Source organism: Nanorana parkeri, unplaced genomic scaffold (genome assembly GCF_000935625.1).
Source record: "Nanorana parkeri isolate BGI_ZX_2015 unplaced genomic scaffold, ASM93562v1 scaffold52, whole genome shotgun sequence".
In the NCBI taxonomy this organism is placed as follows: domain Eukaryota; kingdom Metazoa; phylum Chordata; class Amphibia; order Anura; family Dicroglossidae; genus Nanorana; species Nanorana parkeri.
Window position 1 is genome coordinate 2,061,241 of NW_017306320.1, and position 24,271 is coordinate 2,085,511.

A 24,271-nucleotide genomic window follows, 5' to 3' on the forward strand; every position below is an offset into this window, starting at 1 on the left:
CCCCCCCCTCCCCCCCCCCTTTCATTATATCATTTCTGATTCCTCTAATATATCTATTCAGCTCCTCCATTATCTTCCTCTCATACACAGCCGTCCTCTCCCACCATCTCCTAGGTTACCTCCCATACACTAGAGGCCAATCTGAAGTTAACTAAGGCTCTGGCAGGTGACGGCCATTTTGGGTAGAACAGAATGTACTCCCAAGTAAATGGAGATTTCCCAGACACTAGAGAATAAACTTTCCTGTACTGGGGCTCTTGCTGGCGGTGGCCATTTTGGGTAGGACAGACTGCACTGTAAGTAAATGGAAGCGATTTGTTGGACACTAGAGTACAAACTGTCCTGAACCGAGTCTCCAGCCGGCGCCGGCCATTTTGGCTTAGACAAAGACACCCTCAACACGGTTGTATAGAGAAATTATTTTTTCTCCTCATGCGAGGACGACGTCCGCGGCGCTGAGCGGAGGAGCGTCGCATCACTGCTGTGAGCAGAGCTACAGGAGGAGTCCTCTGGCCAGTCGCCAGCCAACTACATTAGACCCCACCTGGAGCTCCGCCCACAGCAGTGATGCGACGCTCCTCCAGCCTGCCCAGAGGACCCCAGCCACCACGGAAGGTTAAAAAAAAACAGCGCAAGCTTCGGCGCTAGGCATCGGGGCATTTTGACAAGTACAAGTACTTGTCAAAATGCCCTGTATCGGGCCCGATACCGATGCTAGCATCAGTATCGGGACATCCCTATTAATTATGCATTTCTTTAATTTTTGCAAAAGGTGAACTTATCCTTCAAAGAAAGGTTGTCCTGAGGGAAATATGGGGGCTGCCACTGTTGCCTTCTTATACCGACCCATGACCTCCCAATACTTGAGTCACTGACCTAAAATAAGTATGCAGGTAAAAAGTGAACTTAGAACTCCTAATCTGTATAATTTTTCTGGGTCAATGATCTTCATGACGGCCAGATAGGAGTTTATCAATGGCTGCTTCCATGTTTCTCCCATGGCAGGTTTTCAACTGATTGGGAACAGTTGCCCATAGATCAGATGGAGAGAGAAACACTTTTTTCATGGAATATAAATTACATGTCTGTTTAGGTTAGGTGTAGTTTTTGGTATGTCCATATTAATGCAGTGCCTTGCCTTTTTAGAATCACTGTATTCAGACAACAGGGGTGATTTTTCTAGTACTACCACATGCACCATTTTTTAATTACAAAATATAGGTTGTAAAGAATATTTTACCCAATTATTTTAAGATGAGTTGTCTCTACCCAGGGATATCATTCTTTTTTGATGATTATGTGTGTTAGGAAAGCCAAGTGCCTTATTAACAACCAGTGGCATGGTTGTGTCATGTGTGCCAGATGTACTGAATATATAAGAGGTTATAATTTCTTGGCAAATTACCTCATGTACTGTCCATGGACATCATAAAGGTTTAGTCCACGTGGAACTAATATTTTATCTTTGGGTAGACTGGTCTTTTCAGCTGACCCCATAGACCCTTCAGTTGCTTGAATCACCAACTGCATCATACATCTTTTGGAACCGTAACTACAAGAATCCCCAGGAGCTATAAAAAAAAGCCAGTGATTGATTCAGCCCACCTTTATCCACCTACAGTGTTGGTTTTGGTTGATGGACCGTTTAAGTTCTAGTATAGTAAGCATGTGGAATATGGAGAACTGAAGCTCAGTCTTTTCTGACAGCTGGGGGGATTGTGTTCCTCTCTGAACTGTTACACGTGGGCTGGATTCCTGCAGATTAAGCGAAAGTCATTTTCTGGCATTAGCGCGTGTGCATGAAGATCAGTATACTAGTTTTACACTCTTCACTGTGACATAACGGAGAGCTGTCATGGCTTTCACCATCAGAAGATACCGGGGGACCCAGTCTGCCAGTTCTTTATATACTAGGTAGGTTCTCCTGGATCCCTGCCTCTATAATACGCAGAAGGCTAGATCTACCATGCAAGTGTTATAGTCTATTGGTAACATGTTAAAAGCCTTTGTTGTGACATCAGATCCAAATAGGTGTAGTACTTTGGCTTTGTGTTTTTGTTTTAAGATTGTTTTGGGGTTTTTTTTCTGTACATTACACTGGGAATGCACTTTTTAAAAGCTGATTAAACAGGAAAAAAAGCAATTGTTTCATATGGACTATTCTGTTTCTGACATCTGTGTAGACAAACATCAGAGCATAATAATAATAATAATTATGGAAAAGGAAATAGGACTGTGTATGTGGAAGTCTACTAATAGGGAATGGTTTCATAAAATGCATAAGGTGATTAAAGGAACAGATTGGAATAGATAATTTCTTAACCTCTTGCTGTATTTCTTTTTGACTGACACTAAAATCCACCAGCTATCACTCTAGCATAAGGACACATGGCTCAGCAGAAAAGTCATTGAACTGGTACAGTCATCTTCACCCTTGTTATGAATGCCTTTGGATACGGAGAATATCTGCTATACAGCATTCTTTTCCTGTCATATATAGTAGAAAGATTACTCAGGATAGAATAGACAGTACCTGTAAAAAAGAGAAAGTATTTATTTTTCATGTATTACACCTTTTTGGTTAACCAAAATTGATGGGTCACAAACTCATTGCAATAGATGTTAGGTATCTTCACCCCAAGCTTGTTGAAAGAATATGTCGATGGACGTGAAGAGCCAACTCTTTTGTTGACCAAGTATAGGGGAATTTTCTATTATTTCCAACCAACTTTTAAGTGCAAGAATTATTTAACAGATAAAGGCAATGACCGGCATTAGAAGCAAGAGGGTTTGGGTTACATTTAGCAGTTCAGAGTGCTCTGGCACCATGATCTAGGCAATGTGTGCTTTCAGCATTAGTCTGGCTTCATTTTTATAGGGAAAGGCTTCCAGTACTGGACAAGGTATGTATGCAGATTAGTAGTCTGAAGGGGATGTGTTTTAAGAGTTAGGTTAGTGTTGGGCTTAGCTTTTAGGGATTCATTGTTAGCAGAATACTTTGAAGGGTCGGTCAAATGTTGGCGGATGTTGTGTTAAGAGACAAGTTAGCTGTTTAATGGGGGTGGTAGGTAAGTGTTAAGGGCATGTTTTAGGAGTTGGGACTCCAGGGAATGCAGAGTAGGCCAAATCTCATGAGATGATCCAGTTCTGTGGTGACATCACCCCCTGCTTTACATAAGCCGGAGGAGAGGTAAGTATATTTTCGAACTTTTTCTCCTCATAGGTTTTTTGTTTGTTCTTTCTTTTGTTTAAACTGTACTGCAGAATGTTTCCATGGATGACGGGCCCACTTTAATTTTAGTTTTTTTTTATAATAAATAATTAAAAATGCTCTTGTTATGATTTCTAAAAAAAAAAAGCTTAGCTTTGTCAGAATGTCAGTATAACACCACCAGTAAATAGGGAATATGTAGGAGCACTGAAAAACATATTTTTTCAGTTTCATTAGTTTTTTAGAGCATTATACTGCATTCTACAGTGGGTGGCTGAAGGGGTGATACAAATGGTCAAGATACAGTACATCTGATTTGATTAGTTCTCAGCAAGCCCTCTTGTGCCCCTTGGTTTGTTCCATAGAGAGTAATGGCTGCATATAGCCTTCCCCTTCTTTCCCCATAACGATGTTCGTTTTTATCACTGCCTGCAGAAAGGATGAGCACAGTGACAGACTCATAAGGGGAGCTGTGTTAAGAATCAGGAAATAAGCACTATTAAATGAAAAATCTGTCTCCAGTCGACTTCTAATGCTGTTTTATATGGTGCCTACACAAGTACCTTGTTAAAAGTGTGATTTTCAGTTGGAATCATAGAAAATGTAACATGATCTACTGAAAATCCATACAGATCCACTGTAGGTGTTCCTCTTCACTGAAGAACTAAAAGATAAGGTTAATAAGCCGCATTAAACATTCACTGGCACCAGCAGCAGAGGAAAAAAATGATTTCTGTGACCATATCTGACCCAGCGTCCCTACATTTCCAGCCATATAAATCTTGAGCACTTAAGATGTGATTTCTGAGAGCTGCCATGTCTCCCCAGAGAGTTGGCAGAGAGACTGGGCATTTAATTAATTAACATCTGAAGCTGTTCTGCAGCACAGACTGTACCTGGGCATACTGACTGAAGCGCACACAATATAAATGCAACATTACTTGTTATCTTCAACACAAAATAAGTATATGGTTTGCCATTTTGAAAGCAGCAAGATTGATCCTGATGTCTCTTTTGGTCAGTGGGTGGCATACAAGCTAGCCATACACCGAGATGTTTTATTTATGTGTAGTTCTATTCATGAATGTATAATACCAATGTATTCTGCAGTGTTTCCCATTTTGTCCCTGTCTGTGGAAAAACACTGCTCTGAGCTTTATCATGCCACCTACAGCTCAGGCAAGGGGAACATAGTCTTTGCTTACCTAGTGCATTGTTTGTGTTCAACATCATTAGAGACTTAGGAGAATCAGCTATTTTTAGACCGAAATTATCAGTGAAATAAGATGATCAGGAAGAAGCAGAGCTTGCTTATGCAGTAAGTAAATATGGATATGCATGCATATAAAATGACAAACTGCAGACATATGTAAATCACAGAAGGAAAATATATTTCTTTTAACCTTAGGACCCATTCATACCACTTATGCACAGCAATACGATACGATTATGAACAGCGATACAATATCCATGTGTCGTGGTGCAATGTTGATTGGCAGCCAATTCAAATGAATGCTTCTTTTTCTTGAATGGGCCCTTAGACAGTTTATTTACAAAGAGGCACTATTCTTGGAAGACATCTTATTAATAAACTTTGATAGCAAATCAACCCTCAAATTTGTACAGTTTGTTATTAAGGTCCCTCCCCACCCCCTTTCCCCCCAAGTTAGAACTTCCTGTATTCTTCCCTCACCCTATCTTCCTACTTGAGCCCTGAGTAGGCTATGTGCCAGTACTTGGGCATGGCGATTTGCCATTCAGGTGCAATGCACTGCATTGTAAAAAGAAGTAGCGGTTATGTGCTACCTAATAGATAAATGTACCAAATATTATACAGGGGTCTGGTAAGGTGAATGGAACAACAGGGTGGGAGCTGTGACATCAAATGTCAATGGATGGAGGAAAAAAATAATTGAGGCAATCTGCCATTTTGCTGTGAATGGGCTAAGTGACAGGTTTACTTTAAGTTGCTGCTCAATGTAAAGCTTGTTTTAGGTGCACCCTTCCATGAAATTGCAAGCCCTGTGTTTGGTACCTTAAGATTGCTTTATGATTTTCTTTTCAAAACAGGCATTTTCCTTGTAATCGAAAGGTCTGTCTGTATACAGTCTTTTGACTTTCCCGAGCTGCATTGTGTCTCTTCTATTCTGTTAAACACCATTTAGAATGTGTGGTATAATGGGAGCTGCTGTGCCTTGCAGCAGAATGTCAGTCTTTCCCCCTGTCTCCATATCAGCTAATGGATGTAATGTGAGTCTGTGCTGTTGATGGTTGCCGATGCTCTATTAATGCGGTATTATCCTTTTTCTGATTTCATAATCCTCGCAGGCAGATTTCAAGGCAATATGATAAAGTCTCACAGCATGCTGAGTGATTGTAAAATGCTCCCTCCTTTTAGGCAGTCTCTTAAATGGGTCAGATTGAGCAGTGGCACCAAAGTAATTAGCTTCAACCACCTTTTTCCCAGATGCTGGTTTTTCTAATGGAGTTTCTCAACCACTTTAGGAAAAGCAATAGATTGAGGTCTGAGGTTACTGCTTTGCTGGTTTATATTGCAAACTTTTTCCATGTGCAACACAATAGCTGGGAAGTGACTTGTATTCTAGTGGGGCAGTACACGGGGTAACTATCCAATCTGGTGGAAGAGTTTCTCATGGAAACGTATTTAGATTTTTTTTTGTGTGCTCCTTAGTTGAATGATGCTATTTTTTTAGTTGAGCTCATTATTAAATAGTTTCCACTTGTTGATGCTGTTGAGTCTGTGCCAAAGACATAGGATGGAATTCTGAGTATCGGGTGTAATCCAAACACCAATTCCCCTTTTTCAGTGATCATACCATAAACATACATACTTGGATGACCCAAGTGTTCAAGGTTATGCCTATGGAGGAGGGGTAGAGGCCAGATTCTAACCAGTATAGCCTTGCCCTGAGCAAAGCAAACTGGAGTACCTGAATGAAACCCACGCAAGCACAGAGAGAACATACAAACTGTAGAACAGAACTTTCTAAAAGGCAAGTCGGTTTTCCATAGCTGTCAAGTCATAGCTTTCTGTTTTAATTATATAAAAGGTAGAATCTAGTTGCTATGGGTAACATAGTCTTATTTGTGGTGTTTTTTATTTAGGTATTTGTCAGTGGAGTGTTGGATCTCCAAATAGACAGAAAGCAGACGTAAAAAGACTACCGTTTAGGCCTCCTTCACACAGGGGGCAATGTGGGGTGGATAGGTGGTTTTCAGGCATTCGGGAGACCATGCTGCTGCCTCCTGAATTCTTGCTTTTTTTTCTTCTTTCATCCCAAGGTGTATTGTACATTAAAATATTGACCTACAACTGTGTACCAATTGGCTGGCACGCTATTATGGAGCAGGCACGTTGGGCAGGCAGTGGCACCTTCAAAACATAACAAGTAGAGTTAAAATTACCACACTGCAAAGCATTGTGAGCATTGCAATGTGGATGGTCCTGATCAACCACCATGTTATATGTACATGGGCATTCAGTAGGCAGTAGAAATGTGTCTTAACTGACTGTTTTTACCTTGTGTGAGCCTTCGAGGAAGCCATCTGTCAACTGGGGCATCCCAAAGAGTCCCTGGATCGGTCTGTAGAGATGTAAAAGGATGGAAGTGCCACCAAGCTTGATTTAGTCCAGTTAGAATTTTTATGTTTCACAATTCAAGGCTTTTTGATTACTTGATGTGAAGTAAAAAAAAATCCTACTGGGCCGAATCAAACTTTGTTCATCCCTCTAAGGTGCTTTTTATTTGGTATGAATAGAGCTGGACAAACCACAGATGCCATTTCTAGAGAGGAACAGATAACCTTTCTTTTGCTGTTAGAAGGTATTTCTTAAATATGTCTGCTAGCTATGTGCCCTGATTTGTCCACCCCAGTTATGACTGATAACTCTTGCTTAGCCATAGTCATTGGCAGAGTTTGATAGTTGATCAGCTAATTACTGTTAGATGTATGTAGATTCAATGTCTATAAATAGAGAATTCTGCAGAGCTGGGAGTCACTTGTTTAAAGTGCAGCCTCTGGATATACAGACCTGCTGCATTAATAGCATTAAGATTCAGGTGACCCGACAGGCTGTAGAATAATGATAGTGGTTTCCTGTAATGGGCGCCAGCTCTAAACATACCTATTAGAGGTTCCATGTTGCTTGACATGGATTTATATTGTGTAAAGGATGCTCCCTCCCCTGCCACTCTGGATTCTGCTGTTAACTGTAATCCTGCTTCCATAGGATTATCTGTGTCTGTGCATGGCCAGCTAAATGCTGCTCAGTTTTCCAATAGCTTCCCTGGTAATACAGGAAGAGCCCTGTAATTCATCCTTACAGGAGTGCGCATTGACCGGAGGTTGCTTTGATACTTTGCTAGTTTGGGTTGAAGTGTCAGGCAGCCATTTTGTTCCAGAGCTGCGCCATTAACCCTTGCACGTGCACCTAAGCCTCCCCTTTTACAGTCTTCAATCCCAGGTCCACCAAGGTGCCTGTTTGTCATATAGTGCGATGACTAAGGGAGAGTCAGAGGAAATAAGCAGATGTCAGTAAAGGGTTGGAGGTGGTAATTTCTCCCTGCGGAGATGCTTCCAGGAGGTTTGACGCATTAAGTGTCACTGATCTGTCCCCTCTTGGGAAAAGTGCAGTGCAGTCTTCAGAAGGGGGCCCCCCTTTCCTCCTCAGCATCTCCTTGTCCGGGTCGGGTTTATGCAAGGGAAGCTGCTTGAAAAGGTGACCTTTGCAATGTTTACAGAGCATGCTCTTTGAGCCAGCCCGGCTGCAGCTTCTGCCTGCTTGCCTGCAAGCTGTAATCTGCTTATAGGTGCATTGTCATAGCAACAGGCCCAGAGAGCAGCAGCCTGGGCACACCGGGACTCTGTTTGTGCTACCTGAGGGGCGGGATGCTAAAGGAGGAGGGGAAGGATGCAGTAGCCAGCTATTTGAGACCAGATTTTATTTCAGTGATTGCCAGTTCTGCCCCTGAGCCCGGAATGATCGGAATCCAAGCCTGTATGGTAATATTATAAGACTGTGAGGACATCTTTCTCCCAAGGCATTATGTCCGGCCTGGTTACCCGACATTCCTCCTGGCCTATTTAAATCTTTGCTGGCGTGTGACCCCTGACCTTTGTGCAAAGGAGCGATGGATGGGTGAGGTTTTGTGACATGAGTCCTAGCTATGATTTGGTCATGCACAGCAAGGTGGCTGTATAATTGCTTCATGTAAGTTGAATTTTATTATGTATCACAGCATGCAATATTCCTTGTGTTACTACGTGGTTAGTAAGCAGCTGATAAAAATGTAATTATTTAATTTTACTCAATGTTGTGCAGTTGTATACTGTAAAAAGTGATTCTAAAAGGCATAACTTTTGTTTTTTTGTTTTACATAAATAAACTTGTTTTTAGATTTTGTTTTGTTTTTTTATGTTCAACTCTTATGAACCGTTAAGATTTAACTCTCGGGCTCCTGTAAGAGTTGACTCTCGGGCTCCTGTAAGACTTAACTCGCAGGCTCCTTTTAAGGTTTATACATTTATCTGGAACGGGCTAAGTTTTCAAAATATCAAGATTGACTTTTACAAAATATTTTCTTTCTTTTATATGATCATCTTTGTTTTAATACTGATAATATTGTCTGATGCTGTCACTTTCCTGATTACACATTTTAAATCCTTGCTGTTTTTGTTTTAATCCTCTTTAAATATTTGCCTCCACTAGCACTGTGCACAAAAACATACTGTGTAGTCTGCGGGTAATATGAGGCCATTACAAATGTTAAAAAGAATACTTCCAAAAAGAGACATTCTATAAATATTTTGTGACCACCTCCTGTCATCTCCATTTATAAAATAAAAAACAAGATACTTAAAGGTTGTCATTAAAAATGCTGTCTCTAAAAGCTGCCATTGTATGTTTGTTGAAGTTTTGAAGTGCAACTCCAATAAAAAAAATATTTTTAAACGGGGAAGGCTTAGAAGCTCTGTCAGGCTTTTATTTCTGTGTGTATTCCTTCTGAGGAGTTTCTATGTGAGGGATGGTTGACAGAAAGTGAAAGGAAATCTCTGACAGCGGCCCAGATGCAACATAAGAAAATAGATTCTGAGCCCTACTGTATGTGTCCCCACTGAAGAGATTTCCAATCATGTCCTGTCTTGGTGACCACAGTAACTGGAGCAGGAAGTGAGGGAAGTCCTGTTCAGTGGGACAAAGCAGATAAAAAACTTAGAGGTTCTGACCCTTCCAAACTATAAAATGTTGACATTGCACATTGTTTTTTATTATTAAACTTTGGCAGGCATCTTCTTAGACTGTATTGTTGCTGATCCTTGGACCTTTTGCTGAAAGCCATGGGGTCGGTCGGCCCTGTTTTCCATGTGCATGGTGTATAAATGAAGTAATTTGCAAATGAATGGGAATTTCCAATGTCCTAGGGACCTGCAGCTGTTTTAATTACAGTCTTTTCTTAATGCAGGTCACGTGGGTTACCTAAACTGAAAGAATCTCGTTCCCATGAGTCATTGCTGAGCCCAGGCAGTGCGGTGGAGGCTCTGGAATTAGGGATAGAAGATAAGATCCTGGTGAAGCCACTACACAGCAGCATATTGGGCCAAGACTTCTGTTTTGAGGTAAAACTATATGTATTTATAAGAGGCAGAGTGTAAATTATTAACACCAATCCCTAAGTGACCTTTCATTTATTTCCTTTTTTTTCTTCTCGTCAATATTCTCCCATCAGGTCACTTACTCCAGTGGCAGCAAATGTTTTAGCTGCTCATCTGCAGCAGAGAGAGACAAGTGGATGGAAAATCTACGGAGGACCGTCCAACCTAATAAGGTAAGCGTCAAGGAAAACAAGCCGCAGCTGAATGTTTTCATCATCCTCCGTCTTTTTTCGCCAATAAGTATACTAATGAACAGCGCAGTAGTAATGCTGCACCAAAGGGCAGCGCTTGTCTCCCGTAACACTTGCAGTATCACGTTTTCTGCATTTTTCTCTTTTGTGATTCCAAGCAATGTAAGCACCAAAGGTTGAAATTGGACTCTGCAGCTGATTTCTGATAAAGTTTGTGGGGCCGAAGTGTTCTTGGAGAAGGGAGTTGTACTGTGTGTGATAGCTAGTTTGCTGAAAATACTTTTATAAAAGCAGGAAGTTGCTGGAAACAGTTTTGTTTGGTAAAGGCCTAAAACTTCCAAACCATCCATCCAAAACAATAAAAATCAGACATGGAGATGTAGTTCTGCTTTCCAGTTTTATTTCTACATTGTTGTGCCATTTGCACTTTAAAAGTCTTTGAGGGGATTCTATCAAAACTGGAGCAGCTGTGTATGGAAACCAATCAGCTTGTCCCTTTCATTTTCAAATCTTAAAGGTTTTAAAGGTGGCCATACACTTTACAACCCTCGCAAGACTTTAGTCTTGCAAGTGTTGTAAAGTAATTAGAAAAACGTACGATCTGCCCATCTTGGACAGGCAGATCGTATATGCGATTATCGCAAGCCCGCCCCCCTGAGGGGCGGGCTTCCGATGACTGCAAACGGGCAGTGTGCGTTTGCGCACACCAGCCCGTTCGGCAGTTGTCGAACAAGCAGGCCACTAACTCGCCGAGAATCGTACAATTCACGGCGGGTTTTCCAGCCTGCTTGTTCGACTGAAGACGTGCGACCGTACAGTAGAAACGGTTGCATGCCTTCCATACACTTTGTGATTATCGTACGATCGCGTGATTTCCTGCGATTCTCGTACGATAATCGTGCAGTGTATGGGCACCTTAACTGAACAAACTGAAGAGAGAAGCGGATTGGTTGCCACTGGCATCTGCTCCAGATTTTGTCTACTCCAGTTTTGATAAAATCCCCTCTTTGTGTTTAATAGACTTCATAGGGGAATTTATCAAACCAGGAGCAGACAAATTCTGGAGCAGCTGTGCATGGCAACCAATCAGCATCTCCCTTTCATTTTCAAATCTTAACTGAACAAACTAAAGAGAGAAGCTGACTGGTTGGCATGCACAGCTGCTCCAGATTTTGTCTGCTCCAGTTTTGATAAATTCCCCCTTAGTGTATTGCGCCAATATTGTACGGTAACGACAAAGACAAATGTTGGCCATATATGGGACATATTTTCAACCAGTCTAATAATATCTGCTTGTTGCAATCTTATAGTAATCTTACATGTATAGGTTTGAAACAGATACTATTTTTTTTTGAGCATTTAGCGATCTGTAGCTTCACTTTGCCTTTTATGCCAACATTACAAAACACAGAAAATTCCCAGCTCACCTGCAACCAAACAAATTGCCCTGTCAACAGTATGCGTTAAAATCAGAGGTTTTAGTTGCACAAACTTTTGGCCAAAAATATGTAGAAGCCACACCGCCATGCCAAGGCACCTCTGCAAGGTGTGGTCCGAACTCTATGTATGTGAGTCTCCAAGTGTGAGCATATTAATGCAGTCGATAAATTGCATGCAGGTGTACCAGGAGGCAGCCAACTCCTCCTAATAAGGTGCAGGGACGCACTGGAGGCCCAGCAACCAAAAATGCACGCTGGGACCCCAGTGCGTCCTCTCAACCAAAAATAGTCAAACTAGAAAAAACATGGTACCTGCATGAATCTATAACTAGCCTTTACGGCAGGGTGCACATTGGGAAGGCTTACAACAATACAAAACACAGAAAATCCCCAGCTCACCTGCCAGATAGCCTGCAACCAAACAAATTGCCCTGTCAACAGTATGCGTTAAAGCCAACATGCTGGAAAATATTCAGAACCATGAGGTTGGTAAAAATATTTATCTAAACAGCGATTGACCGAGGCTGCAAACACTAACTACAGCTTCTCTTTAAATGTCCTCAGTCTTTAGCTAGACATATCAGGAGTTAATGGAGCAGCTTAAAATAGACCCAGCAGCACATTAGAGTTTAAATCAAATATGTCACAATGAATTAGTCTTTCATGAAAGCAACCCATATAGCAAGCTTTTAGTCTAGTTTACATTTATGTTGCTCTGCATCCCTCTTCTGTTTGCTGCCAAATGGCACTAATGGAAGTCACACTCCAAGTTGCAGGAAGGAGAGCGCGATACATCAGAGGGTCCAGTAGTGTAGAATGTGAGTTTTTTTACATATATTTATTTATAGTGACACATCGGGGACAGTTTCATTTTCTGCAAGGAAAATGACATATGGACACATATTTGATTGCTGATTTAAAGCTATGTTACCTTTGTGCTGGAATACATAAATAAAAAGTAACTCGAGGGGCTGATGTCTCCTGGGAATTGAAAGGTTTGATTCAGTTTCGACTGGAGATTTATCTTCATGCTTTGCTCAGAAATACTTCTAACCTCCTGTTTTAACTTCTCACCTTCAGGACAACTGCCGGAGGGCGGAAAATGTGCTGCGGCTGTGGATTATCGAGGCCAAAGACCTGGCCCCAAAAAAGAAGTATTTCTGCGAGCTCTGCCTGGACGACACACTTTTTGCTCGCACCACAAGCAAAACAAAAGCGGACAATATCTTTTGGGGAGAGCACTTTGAGTTCTCTGGACTGCCCCCTATCCACAATATCACCGTGCACATCTATAAGGATGTAGATAAGAAAAAGAAAAAGGATAAGAACAATTATGTGGGCTTAGTGAACATCCCCATGGCCAGCGTGACTGGCAGGCAGTTTGTGGAGAAGTGGTACCCTGTGAGCACACCTACCGCTAACAAAGGCAAGACAGTGGGCCCTTCAATACGTATTAAATCCCGCTATCAGACAATCACTATCTTGCCTATGGAGCAGTACAAAGAGTTTGCTGAGTTTATTACTATAAACTATACAATGCTATGTTCTGTGCTGGAGCCGGTGATCAGTGTCCGCAATAAGGAGGAGATGGCCTGCGCATTAGTCCACATTCTACAGAGCACCGGAAGAGCCAAGGTAAGAATATCCTTGTAGTTCCCTGGAGGTTTACATCTCCATATGTGTGTGTTGTCTTCTAATAACTGGGCAAACATGGTTATATGAATGGCTGAATCTTCACAGCAATGTTTGAACTGGTACAGGGAACTGCTAAAGCACAAAACGAATATCTCTCTGCATCATGCTACCCTATCAAAGTGTATGTAAAGCCAACACTTTTTTTCCGTTCTGGGTAGTGGTGAAGAGTTAGAACTCTTATTTTATTATTTGTCTGGCTCCCCAAACTCACAGGATTTGTCCCGGTGACCACTTTTAACCATGACTAAAAGTGATTGAAAATCGTTTTTGAGTTGACACTAAACCGGGAATAAATGGAAAAGCTTCCAATGGGGAGACCTGTTCAGTGGCAACTGTCTAGGGTATTTCCTGTTGTATCTACATGACTGGAAATGAAGGGAGATATTTCAAGATGGCAACAAAAAAACAACCTAGGTGTTGACCATTTCCTACTCAATTCTTAATGTGGAAAGAAAGGTTTTTGTTTTAGATATTACCCCAACTATCCGTTTTGTCCACACTGTTCGGGCTGCAAGGAAAATTGACATATTGTCTTTACAATGGAACTCGGCTTGCTTTGTGATTTTTCCCAGACAATATGTTATTGTGGCAAAAAGCTGTAACACTGCATCATTTGCTGTCATCCACAGAGTTCTCATATGATAAGGGCAGCCTGAGGTCCAGTGAGACACATCCTGGAACATTATCATCTAACATTTCACTGACAGTTTATTGAATGCACTAAGATTTCCTGTAAGAAGGCGGGTTGCATTCCATTGAGGCATCTTTTACTTCTTTCAGCGCTGAATCACCTCTGACCTTTTATATACAGTCTGAGTTATGAGTATTTTGGTTTCTCCAAGTGACACAAGTCTATCCCATGATTTTCAATGGCCCCAGTTCACGTCTGAGCAGGAAAACGCCAGACGCCTGAAAAGGTACAGGAGCTTCTTTGGGCAGTTAAAAGCAATTTTCCTCCCCATAGACTTCATTGGAAATGCCCAAAAACGCACAACAAAAGCATGTTGCACATTTTCTTAAGTTTGTGTGCATTTATACGCATGTTCTTCCATTGCCCACAATGATTTATGAGCTGCCAAACAAAATGCGCGTCTTCATGTAAGCGCGTTAAAACGCACATACAAATGTGCGCAGCGCACATAAACGCAAAAATAATCGCATGCTGCTAACGCGCAAAAATGGTGCCGCCTAGGTGTGAGCCAGGGCTTAAGATAATTATCTGTATTAATGGGTCGTTTGGCTTTTTAGAGCACTAAGGTTGCAAAAACATCTAGGGCAGGGTTCAGGGGTAGGCTACAGACTCCATAAGACATTGCAAGACCGACGGCCACAGTCATGTCTCACAGAGACTGATGCACGAAGGGATTTGTAGTTTCACCACAGATGGAGGGCCAGAGTTTGCCTACTCTTGATATAGGGTCTGTACCTGGCAAGTCATGATGATATTCCCCTCTTCTGCCGGACCTGGAGCTAACTCCTTGGTCAGTGCTTAGAAGGCAGATTGTACTGCATATGCCCATTATCTAAGGATACAATGTGTTATTATTGGTTTACACCCATTACCCACCGAATGGTTCCAGCACTCCTCTACATCAGTAAGCCAGCAGTTGCGGCTGTAGTTGAGGTATCCCCTTATTCCCAGGCTCTGAGCTGTGCCGCTGGAAACTTATTAAGACTTTAGTGCTGTAAAACGCTCATTTTCCTGAGTTGGATGGAAATTTTCCCCTCCACAGATAAATATAAAGAACCTTTCCCAGATAAATGATGGTTCTTGCGGTGTTTAAAAGATATGGACCTAATACTTGCACACAGGGAAGACGGTAATGCGTGGAAAGAATTGCAGTCCTGGGAAGGCCTTTCTATTGATGTCAATATATCAGATGTTTTGTGTTCCAGCTCGGTAAGCAGTGAAGATTTCCGCTAGATGTGTTTCTCACCATCTTTATTTGCTCGACTCTCCTGTGACAGACACAACTGCTGCAAGTTTTATTAGGCAACTTGCTTTAACAATTGGGCTGCTGAACATGCAGCAGCGTGCCTGTAAATGGCTGATTTCAGCTACAGCAGTTTATGGGCTGCAAAGAGATTAGATGTTATATTTTCCATTGATAACCGTGCAGTGTATAAGGTGTTTTCCTAATTAGAAAGCTTTATTAATAAACTGGATACTCTTAGCAACCAAGTGCCTAACTGGGGAAGCACAGCAAATACCAAGGGACACGGAAAGCATTATGTTTACTTAATGGGGTAATTAGGCATTGAAGATAACACTGGTGTAGGGAAAAAAAAGGTTTATTTCTTATTAAAGAAAGTGTACACTGAGTGGCCAGATTATTATGACCGCCCCATCAGTACTTCGTTGGGCCACGAGATGACTTCGTTGGGCCGCCTCATGACTCCACGAGATGTTGAAAGGTGAATCGGAGGAATCTGACACTGCACTGTTGCCCTTCTGTTGTCTTGTACCAGTCTTGTCACTCTCCGTTCTGCCCTAATATTGACTAGTCGCTGACTGCCACAATTCACACGTTCAGACCCAGATTTTTGGCTGACAGTCCAGTCTTTAAACACTTTAACAACACCTGCTCTTGAACATTTAACGAATTCTGCTGTTTTGCTGATACTCGCTCCATGGCTTGAGAGCCAACAATCATCCCACGTCCAAAGGCTGTTAAATCGCTTTGTTTACCCATATCTTCAGAAAAAAATTACTTCTACTGTCGTGGTAAACAACCTGCTTCCCTATTTATAATGGTCTGGCCCTCTAGCAACTTCAGCGCAAAATTATAGCCAATTATTGCTAATTTGCCTACAAACGTCAGGTGGTCATAATAATCTGGCCACTCAGTGTAAAGAGTGTGTAGGTGTATTTTCACTTAAAATAATGCTTACCTTTTTTATGTGATGCTATTAATAAATACCACCCAATATATTAAATTCTCATCAAAGTCAGGTATTTAAACTGCTTGCATTTAATAAATATGTTTTAATAATGTATTAAAGAATGCAAATATCTTGCAAATGTGTGCCTGGAGTATAGGATTAAAGCTCAACTCCGGGATACATTTCATTTCTCTCCCACGCCCCACTATGGGATGCTTAACTTAAAGGAGTACTATGAGGTGAGTGACTTGCACTCATCCTCATAGTTAGAGGCTACATGTGACAATGAAGCTGTCACACGTACAGATTTTTGGCTGACAGTCCAGTCTTTAAACACTTTAACAACACCTGCTCTTGAACATTTAACGAATTCTGCTGTTTTGCTGATACTCGCTCCATGGCTTGAGAGCCAACAATCATCCCACGTCCAAAGGCTGTTAAATCGCTTTGTTTACCCATATCTTCAGAAAAAAATTACTTCTACTGTCGTGGTAAACAACCTGCTTCCCTATTTATAATGGTCTGGCCCTCTAGCAACTTCAGCGCAAAATTATAGCCAATTATTGCTAATTTGCCTACAAACGTCAGGTGGTCATAATAATCTGGCCACTCAGTGTAAAGAGTGTGTAGGTGTATTTTCACTTAAAATAATGCTTACCTTTTTTATGTGATGCTATTAATAAATACCACCCAATATATTAAATTCTCATCAAAGTCAGGTATTTAAACTGCTTGCATTTAATAAATATGTTTTAATAATGTATTAAAGAATGCAAATATCTTGCAAATGTGTGCCTGGAGTATAGGATTAAAGCTCAACTCCGGGATACATTTCATTTCTCTCCCACGCCCCACTATGGGATGCTTAACTTAAAGGAGTACTATGAGGTGAGTGACTTGCACTCATCCTCATAGTTAGAGGCTACATGTGACAATGAAGCTGTCACACGTTGGCTCTATAGATTGGGAGGTGAACAAACACATACCATCGCTCGCTCACTTCCCGATCACCTCCCTGCAGAGAGTGGTGACGGTCAGACACCGTTTCCCGCAGGGATCTCCCTCTCCGATTAAAGCAGCCCACAGTCTTCTCTTCTGTTTACTTCCTGCTTTGGTTCCTTCTTTGAGTGTCCATGTCAGCGCCTGCATTACGTGGATACTTCCTATTGGATGTCCATTGGACTGGGTCCTCGCAGGATCCAGAAGAGGACTGACATCAGTGGAGGGCAGTGATGGGCACCGGTGATCTTGGCATGCCTCCACCCAGAAGCGGCGGCAGTTGTAAGGGACGTACAGGGGGAACTCAGGTGAGTATATCCGAGTTCACAAGGTAAGGGGAAACAAAAGCCTATCAGGATGGGTTAGAGGTGGGTGGAAGGGAAGGATGGAAACAAAATACTCTGACTGGGCTTTGAAAAGTAAAGACAACTTTTCAACTTCATACTTACCAAGGTCTCACCGCTAAAGTCTGCCACAGTATTTACATCTTTTGCGCTGACGCATAATGACAGAGCATGCACCCTAGAGCTCAGTAGTCGTCTATTTGACTGGGATACAGCTCAGCTCCTATCCATCTCCCAGCCCCATAGAAGTCTATAAGGTTCCATTGCGTATGGGCAGGCATCAAGTGCAGAAGCCGGTATGAAGAATGTAAACAAATGCTTCATTTTGTAATCTGTAATGAATATCTTGGTTGCTATAATGATCATTTACAGTTTTTAAATTTCTCTCTCATTGGCTGTCATTGCTGAAAATAGTGGTTGTTGTTATGGCAAATTGTGGTTAAAGGTTTATTCATCCATCATCTATCTTATATATGGCCTCTGCATTTTCAGTCTTATTGTCCTGTTTAAAACAGGTTAATAACTTTTCATCTTGCTTTTTGCTTTAGAACTTATTGATCGGTAATATAAGTAAGCTTTCTGTCATCATCTAGTTGCCATTAAGACCACGGCCGTTTTGTGGCTAGCAGATGGAATTTAATCTTTGCATTGACGGCAATCAAAATGGTTACCCCCTTTCCAGGCAGGTCTTACAGGAAGAAATGTTACTTCCCTACAGTCATAAGCATTCATGTTTTACATAAATATAATATACATTTTGCCTTATTTACATTTTATAGCAGAATAGTATCCATGTATAAGTCTGTTGAGTTATTTGATTTAACCTGCCTCTCAGCCTAGGCATAGTAACGGGACTGAAGCTAAATAACATTTAGTAATAAAATGTACATTTTTTTTTTTTTTTACTATTATACTGCTGCCATATATGATATATTAGGAATTTATTTTTGCAAGCTTGTAAAATTACTAAAAGGTTCACTTGAATATGTTACAACTGCACAGAATTGCGTTAATCTCTCCACAACGGATTTTGAACACATATTTTGCACGAAACTGAGGCGGGAAAAAATATTTACATGGTTATTCACAAAGCTGCCGAGTTAATAACCCAGTCAAAGTGAAGTGAGCCGAACGCTGTTCGGCTATTCACTTCAGGCTTGTAAGGCTGATTTCAGCAGCATTCGGGTCGGCTATTCTGCTCGGTACCTCTGAGGTACCGAGCAGAATAGCAAATAAGTGAAAAGAATGTTAAAATAAAAATTGCACCCACCTGTTTCCTATTGGCCGACACCTGCTAGAGTCTTCAATATATGCCCAATTTATACACTGAGTGGCCAGATTATTATGACCACCCCATCAGTACTTTGTTGGACCACCTTTTGCCTTCAATACTGCGGCGATTCTTCTTGGCATTGACTCCACGAGATGTTGAAAGGTGATGTGAGGAATCTGACACCATGCCTGATGAATAGCACTGTCCAGTTCTGTGAGATTTGATGGTTGTGGAACCAGCTGCCTGATGGCTCTTTCAACTTCGTCCCACAAATGCTCAATTGGATTGAGATCTGGTGATTGTGGGGGCCACCTAAGCAAGGTAAAATCTCCCTCATGTTCTTGAAACCACTCCTGCACAATACGAGCACCGTGGCATGGCGCATTGTCTTGTTGGAAGAAGCCATCTCCATTGGGATACGCCATCAACATGATGGGATGAACTTGATCAGCAACGATACTTTGGTATGTTCTGCTATTCAGACGTTGTTCCACAACAATTAAAGGCACCAAATCATGCCAGGAAAACATGCCCCAAACCATAACACTGCCCCACCAGCTTGAAGGGTTGTACTCATGCATGTGGGGTGCATGCTTTCATGCTGTTTCCGCCAAATTCTCACTCTGCAATCTGCATGATGCAACTGGAAACGTGATTCATCGGACCACATGACTTTTTTCCAATGCTCGACTGTCCAATCCTTGTGTTCCTGTGCGAATTGGAGACGTTTTATCTTAACTTCAGACAGCAAAGGTGTTCGAACAGGCCTTTGTCTTCCATATCCCATACGATGCAGTGTACAGCGAACAGTGCGTTCAGAGATCATTTGAGAGGATCCCTGATTAAGATCTGCAGTCATTTGATGCACTGTTGCCCTTCTGTTGTCTTCAACCAGTCTTGCCACTCTCCGTTCTGCCCTAACATTTACTAGTCGCTGACGGCCACAATTCGCACGTTCAGACCCATATTTTCGGCTGACAGTCCAGTCTTTAAACACTTTAACAACAGCTGCTCTTGAACATTTAACGAATTCTGCTGTTTTGCTGATACTTGCTCCATGGCTTGAGCGCCAACAATCATCCCACTTTCAAAGGCTGTTAAATCGCGTTGTTTACCCATATCTTCAGAAACAAATCACTTCTACTGTCGTGGTAAACAACCTGCTTCCCTATTTATAATGGTCTGGCCCTCTAGCAACTTCAGCGCGAAATTATAGCTAATTTGCCTACAAACGTCAGGTGGTCATAATAATCTGGCCACTCAGTGTACATGCATGATATGGCACGCTTACCTTATAAATGTGCTTATTTTTGGCACTGTTTGATGCATGGTCGGTCCCCGCTGTCATTTTCTCCACCATCACCACTTCTCCACCATCATATCACCTCTTCTCCACTATCGCATCACCACTTCTCCACCATCACCACTTCTCCACTGTGTTCTCACGCATCCTCTTCTGCTATAGGGTGGCCACTGAAGATGTAACTCCTTCGAATACACAGTGGGGTTTACATCCTCCCTGGTATCAGGCCTATTCACAGCATCTTAGGGCACATGCATGTTTGGGGCAGAAGAAAATGTTTTTTTGGCAGAAGAGACTTTGCGTGGCTCTTCTCCCAAAAATCCTGACATCCTGGCCATTTTTTTTTCTTCTGCTTTAGAAGGTAAAGAGCCTTCATTTTTGGCCTTTACATACAGTTTAGGTGAATTGCAGAATTTAGCTATGCTTTTCAAAGCTTATTATATTAAAGGAGAACTATGAGGTGAGTGCTTTTCACTCCCCTCATAGTTCTAGCCGACCTGTGACAGTCTCATTGTCACAGGTCGGCTAGAACTATGAGGGGAGGGAAAAGCACTCACCTCATAGTTCTAGCCGACCTGTGACAGTCTCATTGTCACAGGTCGGCTAGAACTATGAGGGGAGGGAAAAGCACTCACCTCATAGTTCTAGCCGACCTGTGACAGTCTCATTGTCACAGGTCGGCTAGAACTATGAGGGGAGGGAAAAGCACTCACCTCATAGTTCTAGCCGACCTGTGACAGTCTCATTGTCACAGGTCGGCTAGAACTATGAGGGGAGGGAAAAGCACTCACCTCATAGTTCTAGCCGACCTGTGACAGTCTCATTGTCACAGGTCGGCTAGAACTATGAGGGGAGGGAAAAGCACTCACCTCATAGTTCTAGCCGACCTGTGACAGTCTCATTGTCACAGGTCGGCTAGAACTATGAGGGGAGGGAAAAGCACTCACCTCATAGTTCTAGCCGACCTGTGACAGTCTCATTGTCACAGGTCGGCTAGAACTATGAGGGGAGGGAAAAGCACTCACCTCATAGTTCTAGCCGACCTGTGACAGTCTCATTGTCACAGGTCGGCTAGAACTATGAGGGGAGGGAAAAGCACTCACCTCATAGTTCTCCTTTAATGTTTGCCATTTGTGGCCACTTTTAGTAGCTCTAAAATAACATTCAGGCAGGGGAGGACAAATTAATATGGAATTCAGGAGCCGCTCTGTCCAAACCAGGAGCCAACAGAATTTATTTTAGGAGCCAGCTCCACTGACAACAGCTAGCGAAAACCTCAAAAGTTAGACGCCAGCTGGCTCCTGGAATTGGTCCAGCCCTGCATTATACAATGTAATAATAGTGCTCAGTGGTAAACTCTCTTAAGTTTCTCTCTGAATACAAAGAAAGGTGTGAAAAGGATGTATAGCCACCACTATACCTCTAAATTCTGCTGCCTATGTTATATTTCCACAAATCCGGACCCGATTCCACCACATAGCATTTGAAAATTATGTTACCACTTTCTAAATATGTTTGCAGAATGTATTATGTGACATAGTGTGTGTGTGTTTTTTTGTAAAATCTTACAAAAAAACATGATATAGCTAGAAGTGGTTATTCACATTCACCTGGATTTGTAATTTTGAAGATGTTTTGCAGCCTATTTATCCACTATTTCAGTTCTAATCAGTTCATTACAGCTGAAGAAATGGTTTGGATAAGTTGTGAAACGTCTAACATTACAGAACAAGTCCAGTAGCATGTGACTTGCCACTGCTAGCATTAATTGTAGCTGATATTTCTGGTAATGGTGGCCTTTTCTCTACGCAACTGTTGTAGTGTTTCATGCGTGATGCATATTTCACAAGCTGCGGTTCGGAGATGCAGCTAGATGGTAACATTCAGAGACACATTAGCTTTCAAATAACTGAGCACAATACCTCTGCCCAGTGTTTCCATAGACACACATCTATATTTGTTCTTTCCTCTGCCATTGTCCCTAGTGTACCCAGTGCTACAAGATAACACGCAAAGCATCACTAAGATTTTTATTATTCCAAGTTTCTGTTTATCTTACTGCTTTGTAAAGAATCTAAATCATACGTTTTTATAGCAGAACGTGTTATCACATGTCAGGACTACGAGTGTATTTATGAACCTATTTTTATCATGTTTTTATTTTAGGACATTTATTGTTTTAAGTTCCCATCCAAACTTTTATAGCCATTTTGATAATTCACTGTAGCCTCTATTTCTCGTACGGCTTGCTTTAAACAAGCCCATATTTAAAGTGACACTTAACTGGAAGGGAGCTAATTTTGATCCCCATGGGTTCATGTGTGTTGTAAAGTAGGCACCACTCCAAGCTCGCTCCGGTGATGGACTACAATCTCACATTTAGTTTACTAAATTGTATTGAGATTGTAGTCCTTCACGGGAGCAAGCTTGGAGCGGTGACTACTTTACAACACACACAGGGACCATGGGGAACAAAAGCAGTCACCCTCCAGAAGGAAGGACAGTGTCAGCACCAATTCAGAGGTGATTGAAATATCTGAAGCCGAGTGATACACAGATAAGATAAATTTTTGTTAATAGTTAGGGTACTTGAATGCATTTTTAAAGTTTAACTGGGTTTAGTGTCACTTTAATAATCATAAATGCACCAGATTAAGGCCCTATTCACACCAAAATTGCAAGGTAATGACAACGCAATGGAGGTGTCCGTTGCCTTGCGATTGTTCCTTCCGATTTATATCCGATCCACGATTTTTAGCCTTTTGTTTTTTGGGGGGGGTTTTTTACTTCTTTTTTGGTCAAGCTTTATGTGAAGTGACATGTCCAGAGTTGACATATTTCACTAAAGCTTTGCGCTAGCATTGCTCTGGTGTTACCATCCATTAAAAAATGGATCGTAACGCAACGTATTCTGTGTGTATGGGGCCTAAAATGTGTTTATAATGGTTTGGAAGAATTTTTGTTTCTGGTTGTTGCTTAAAGGAGAACTATGAGATGAGTGATTTCCACTCACCTCATAGTTCTAAGCCGACCACCTCAGTATACCGCGAGCTGTAGCTCGCGGTATACTGAGCTTAGGGTAACGGGAGGACGCTAGTTTGTGTCCTCCCGTTACCCTAAGGAGAACTATGGGGAAAAACACTGACCCCCATAGTTCTCCTTTAAAACGGTTTTGTAAAGTTATTCTGATGAGTTCCTTTATGATGTGTTTTTTAAGATATGTTTTCACCTGCATTGATATCTTCGCAGTAACACACTGAGAAAATAATGGAGAGTACTTGTCAGGTTAAGAATTACAGATTGACTGAGCTATTTGAGAACTTTTCCCACCAGTAAATTAATTTTTCTTCTTCTGTAGCTTTCATAAATACTGCTGCCTCAAGCCGAATGAATAGACATAATTGCTCATAGAAGCATCACATAAAAACCCAATTGTTTGATGGCATCCAAAGATTTAATTTCACCATCGTTTTTGCAATTTCGGGTAAAGCATCTACGTATCAAAAACTGCTCTGTGAGCGGTCTATGGATATGGTTTTCATCACATTCATCTGCCAGAAAATTGAACTTAGTGCACAAGTCTGGGAATATCTTGATTTGTGAATAGTGGGCAGGTTGGAAGTGAAGAGGGGTACTTGACCATATTTGTTTCCAAGTGTTCATAATAAATTAACTCCTTATGGTGCCCATACACCTTACGACCATCGCAAGACTTTTGTCTTGCGATGGACGTATGCTTATTGAAAGCTCGTACGATCTGCCCACCTTGGACGGGCAGAACGTACTTGCGATCATCGAAGGCCCGCCCCGCTGAGAGGCGTGCTTCCGATGACTGCAATGCAGAACGGGCAGTGTGCGCGTGCGCACATCGGCCCGTTCCACAGCTATTGAACGAGCAGGCTAGAAACCCGCCGACAATCGTACGATTCTCTGCGGGTTTTCGAGCATGCTGGTTCGACAAAGGACGTGCGACCGCACAGTAGAAGCGGTCGCACGCCTTCCATACACTGTACGATTCTCGTACGATCGCGGGATTTCCCGCGATTCTCGTACGAGAATCGTACAGTGTATGGGCACCTTTAGTAGCCTATGTCTCTGCTTTACATTTAACGTATGTGGATCTTATCTGTTCTGGTAAGGTCTCTTTTTAGAGTACGGGATTAGGGTGCTAAGGGAGCTTAGCTGTTGTAACATTGCACTGGTTTTTTTTCCTACTACATGACACATGTAAAGCTTAATGCCTTGCTTGTTGACAAAT

General features: G+C 41.9%; 1 protein-coding gene across 1 annotated transcript in view; it reads left to right on the forward strand.

Moving 5' to 3' along the window:
• RASAL2 (RAS protein activator like 2) overlaps positions 1–24,271 on the forward strand; it is a 302,004-nt gene that overhangs the window by 251,726 nt on the left and 26,007 nt on the right. Inside the window, exons 7-9 of the mRNA XM_018575279.1 lie at positions 9,697–9,850; positions 9,961–10,059; positions 12,597–13,151. Coding sequence (XP_018430781.1) covers positions 9,697–9,850; positions 9,961–10,059; positions 12,597–13,151 — 808 coding nt within the window. The remainder of the gene's footprint in view (positions 1–9,696; positions 9,851–9,960; positions 10,060–12,596; positions 13,152–24,271) is intronic.